The sequence below is a fragment of the Mesitornis unicolor genome, unplaced genomic scaffold (genome assembly GCF_000695765.1).
Source record: "Mesitornis unicolor isolate BGI_N332 unplaced genomic scaffold, ASM69576v1 scaffold10822, whole genome shotgun sequence".
Taxonomy (NCBI): domain Eukaryota; kingdom Metazoa; phylum Chordata; class Aves; order Mesitornithiformes; family Mesitornithidae; genus Mesitornis; species Mesitornis unicolor.
The window spans coordinates 26483-31407 of record NW_010169868.1 but is presented as its reverse complement, the minus strand read 5'-3'; the positions used below and the strand labels follow the sequence as shown (position 1 = coordinate 31407).

Below are 4925 nucleotides of genomic sequence, written 5' to 3'. Positions count from 1 at the left end.
CCTCTGCGCAGCCTTCTTCCCACCCGCTGCCCTGCTGCGCTCTGCCGAGCGAGCTGTTTGCCTTTGCAAGTTGCTCGGATTTTCATACCAATGGTGCTACGTGCTTGGGGAAAAGCCTATTTTGCTTTTCTGGCCTGCTATAAAGAGTGTCCCCAGAAAACAACTCATGACCTAGAACACTCCCCAGAAATTCTCTTTCATCACCTAAAATGTGGACATTACATTTAAAAACCAGAGATCAAGCTCCACCTGGGGGAACTTCACTGAACTTAAGCCCAGGAAAGACTGTGGCCTTGGTGCAATTGCATTTTCATTTACCTTCACTGTTCCTTCAACCTCCACAAACCAGCGTCTCAGCATAGCCTGGATCTGCCCATCAGTCAGCTCAGGATTGGCGTCATGGATCTTCTTTTTGACCACATCTTCTAGCAGAAGACGTCGTAATCTCCAGTAGAAGAAGGTACGGGAGGTTTTCCAGTCGAGAATGTCCTGCCCGAGACATAAGTGGAGAGGAAGAAATGAGTGAGGGACAACATTTACGAGGAAAAATAGAAAAGAAAGACTCCCAAGTCTGAACTTTGAAGACTTCCACCCTGACCCACCATTCTGTCACCAGAAGCCACATCCAGAAGTCTGCTCCCTTCTGCAAAAAGAGACACAGCTCCCCAGAGAGGCAGCAGAGCCCCAGACACTCACATCCACAGGAAGAAGGAACGAGGACAACCCAGCCGGCCAGGAGACCTCCCCGCTGTGACAGCTGGCCTTCAGCCACACCATTACGGCCCTTCCCACCACCGAGGGTCCTCCCTGTGTGTCACACCGAGGCAGGCTCCCCCATACTCACAGTTATGGCCCCCTTCTCCTGCATCCGGCCGGGCGTGTCGTGCAGGTCAGCAAACTGCATGGCTACCTGGTGGTAAATGGGGCTCAGGAATTCCTCCCGCTCCTTCAGCTTGGCCTCCAGCTCTTTGCGGTCGGCAGGGCTCAGCTCGGGGGTACCTGCAACCAGGCACAGCCACACGTCAGGGACCTTGCAGAGGGGTGCACAAAGCACTGCTGCGCGGAGGGAAGGCGAGCAGCTCTGGGCAGTCCTGAGGGAGAACGGGGGTTTCTTCTAATCCTGCGTACAGGTGAAACCCAGATGGATTTGGTCAGGACAAACGCCAGACCATCAGCTCCCAGCAATGCCAAGCGCAGTCTCGAGTCAAATGTAAGTGTTCCAACCCAGGTTTCCTGCCACCAGTATTCAAGCAAGAGTTCGAAGGAGTTTTCACCATGGAAACGCTATTCCATTTAAATGCCAATGAGCTGAGCCATCAATTCAGTGACTTTCACTGGACTTACTCCTAAAAAAGAGTAATGCTCCAGCACGCAGTTCATCCAGCAAGCACCATGGACATGGTAAAACCACCTACACCATTTCCAGTTTTCCTGCAGGCTGGTTCCCATTAGAGCCACTGCCTCATTAAGAACACACCAGTTACGCTAGAGACGCCCAAACCACTCCCGTCCAGTTTACCAGCGATCAGCACACACCAGTCTCAGTCACGGACTAACATGATGGACAAGAATAAAACTGTGTCAAGAAGATAATGGCCCGTGGAGCTCAATTTTTTTAAAGCATTCAGCTCGGATGAAATTAACTTTGATTAAAACAAAACCACGCATTAAATGGTTTCTGATTAATTTCAGAATTGCCTGACCCAGACTAAGCCCGGCAAGGGGAATGCATCGTGCTGTGGAGGCACCTCATGGCAAAGCACTGGTCCATCCCGCAGCTGCCCCTCTGTCAAAGCAAGAACGTAAATCCCCTCTCCTCCCTCTAACAGGACACGTGGAGCACAACCATAAGCACAACTCTCCCCTGAACCCTAATTCACACCAGGTCACAGCTGGCCCAGGAGCAGGTCGATGTTTCTATGCTGCCTCACCACATGTGCGAGAGGTCCTTGTGCAGAGGCAGAGTATTTAGAGCCAATCTTAGTTCAATTTAACCAAGGACTGCAATCTGAGCCAAATTATACGGCACTGGATATTCTGCTGAATTATGCTGGTTTTTAACCTCCCAGCTACACTAGAAGCTCAGGTTGCAAGTTCACGGCCTCAGCGACAGCTGCCTCCCATCCCACCTCTCCTTTACAGCCCAGCTCGCTGACAATCTGCAGCCGGGGCACCCACGAGTCTTGCTCCAAGCACTGCTGGGTTGCAACATCCGACTGTCCTATGGCACCTTCCATTCAAATGTTAATACAGGCAAACGTGACTGCATCTGCAGCATGCAGAGGGGAGCCAAGGCCAAAAACAAAGGGGTGTCCTGCCCAGTAGCACAAGAAGTCAAGGGGAGAACCTGGGACAAAAGCTGGTCGTGTGATTCAGTCGAACACAATGCTCCTCATCTTGCTATCTTGTAGCCTGAGGACCACGACTACGTTTTGTGATGTGTAAACACCACCCAGCTTATATTGGGTTTTAATCCTTGTCATTTGCAAAGGAATGTCAGTGGGATTAAATGCAACACCCACCGTGACACCAGCACCCACTGCTGAACTGCCATGGCTGGGGGGGCAGGGGGACAGCTGAGCACCATGGTCCTCAGCAGCGCCACAGCCACCTCTGAGGCCCGGTCTGATGGCAGCAGCCACTGGAATCACAGCAGGGAGCCAGAGCAGCGCGAGTCCTTCCCGACAAAAGGAGATGAACTCAGCGGGCAGCAGCTTTATGAAAACCCCACTGAGAGGAAACGCGTCCACACGGAGCATGGTCGGATGGTGGGACTGACGGCCGCAGGAGGTCCTGAGCACCCCGAGTACGAACGGACTCACAGAAAGGGATCAAACTCCAGAGTTTCTCTCTCGAGCCAGGCCAGGTCTGCACACACGTCTCTCAGCCCCAGCCCAGCCACACGAGGCTTCTTTCTAGAGAAGGAACGTTTTTTATGTGCCTACCAATATAAATGTTTCCTAACCCTTCAAATGCTAGTAAGAAGGTTTTAATTAAGAGGAGCTACTCTTACAACCTTCAGAATAAAAAATGATATATATTTATCCACATTAAATTCACAGGCTCCTATACCTCTCTGTTTTAAATGGCAACGCACGCACTTAAAGCAGTAACGCTCCGGTATTCTGGCCTCTGCCACGCTCCCCGTGTACAGTCAAACCAGCCAGGCCCAGTAATGATTTAGGTGAGATTAACAAATATGTCAATGTCTATTTTCTGCTTAATTTAAAAGCAGCGTCTATAAAGATTTTTGACTTCTGAACCCTGTTCTCCTGGAAGAAAGAAGGTAACAATGAGGAGGGGGGATAAAGAGTGATTATCCCATCATCGATCGTTTGTCAGGAGCATTTCTTATTCACTGGACTATTGTAAAAAGCTAAGCTCTCGATCAATCCTGTAAGCTCCCTGTACAATTAAATATCTTGGAATGGTTTTCTTTCTTTCCTAGTCAGATCTCGAGGCCTCAGGGTTTTCAGAAAGCTGGGGTGTTATTTATTTATTTCTCGGAAAAAGAAGTCTCCTTCCACAAATCTTACGCTGGCAAGGAGAGGGGAGTTAAAATATGGGATTCCTTTGCTCTAAAGGTACTTGACAGTTAATGAAACTGTTAAAGTTTAAATCATAGGAACATTATAGACCCCTAGGTATGGATCAGCTACTGATCAATAGAGAAACAAAAGAAACAGCGCCCTGAAACGGCCACATTACAGTGCAAACACAAAGCGCAGAGGGTTTTGGCATGCAGGTGGGGCACACAGGTGAGACACGAGGACGATTTAAAGGCAGCAAGAACATGTGTGACCTTCCTACCTTGGCAGGCAGCACAGGACGCTTTCGAAGGCAGCGCTCCAAGTGCCATAAAGTGTCACATTTATCTTGGAAGGCAGTTGGCTCCACAGTCTCCGAGTGTGCTTGTGTCTGTCTACAGCGCTGGTACGGTCGCAGCCATCAGCACGGTCGGGAGTGCCCAGGTGAACGTCTTAATCTGGCTCTCAATACCTTCAGAGCCTCCCCACGGTGGTAAATGCACCAAGACCTCTTCACTCTACAGTGGCTTTTCTTTTTCTGATCAACAACAAAACTGCCTTAAACAAGCTGAAAATACACCCAATAACATGGGGGTACCAAAAAGATGAAAGACTCTTTCCTGAGGTCAGAAGAGCAACGTCCAGGGCCCTCGGTGGGGATGGGGTCATTCCAAAACACCCTTCACCCTGCAAATATTCTTCACGAACAGGCAAGGGATTTGCCCTCGCTAAAACTCTCTGCACAAACACACCCAGTTACACCAACAAAGCATAGTTTAAAACCACACATGGAGAAGTATTTAACCTAAAATGCTCACAAATACCTCCTGGAAGAGCTTGCAGCTTGTGCCTGCCTCTCTGCCCCTCCATCACCCCCCTGGCCTGTGTCCATCTCCGCGGGGTGACACCAGCCTCTCCATCCAGCCACTACAGCCTGGCTTTTGGGGTTACAAACTCTTTCTTCCATGTCCTACAGCCCATAACAGGCCCCCAGACCTCAGGTACGGGCTCTTGGTACCCCACTGGCACACAGCAATAAATGCCAAATACCACAGTTGCCCAAACAAGACCTTTAACCACCCCGCAGAGGAGTAGGGCCGTGCAGACATGCTTCACGGCCCGCCAGCGTGGAGGAAGGCTGCAGAGGAGCTACCCTCCCTGCACAGACAAACAGCAAAGCTGTCGCAATAAATCCACACAGAGCCCTCTCCTGTAAAGTGCTCCGATACCGAATATCAATTTATACTCCTCTCCAAAAGTTAAGGGGAAGCATCGCGGCAGAGAAAGCAACATCTAAACTATTTTGATTTGTGTCCCATTAAACAAAGCATCTCATCTGAAGGAAGCAGCATCTCCGAGCATCCCTCACGTGTCGGAGCAGTTGGCAGCGCCGTGTCC

General features: G+C 50.2%; 1 protein-coding gene across 1 annotated transcript in view; it reads right to left on the bottom strand.

Moving 5' to 3' along the window:
- LOC104536790 (acetyl-CoA carboxylase-like) overlaps window positions 1-4925 on the bottom strand; it is a gene marked incomplete at its 5' end in the record, with an annotated part of 29896 nt that overhangs the window by 3617 nt on the left and 21354 nt on the right. The window contains 2 exons of the mRNA XM_010179507.1: window positions 319-489; window positions 845-999. Coding sequence (XP_010177809.1) covers window positions 319-489; window positions 845-999 — 326 coding nt within the window. The remainder of the gene's footprint in view (window positions 1-318; window positions 490-844; window positions 1000-4925) is intronic.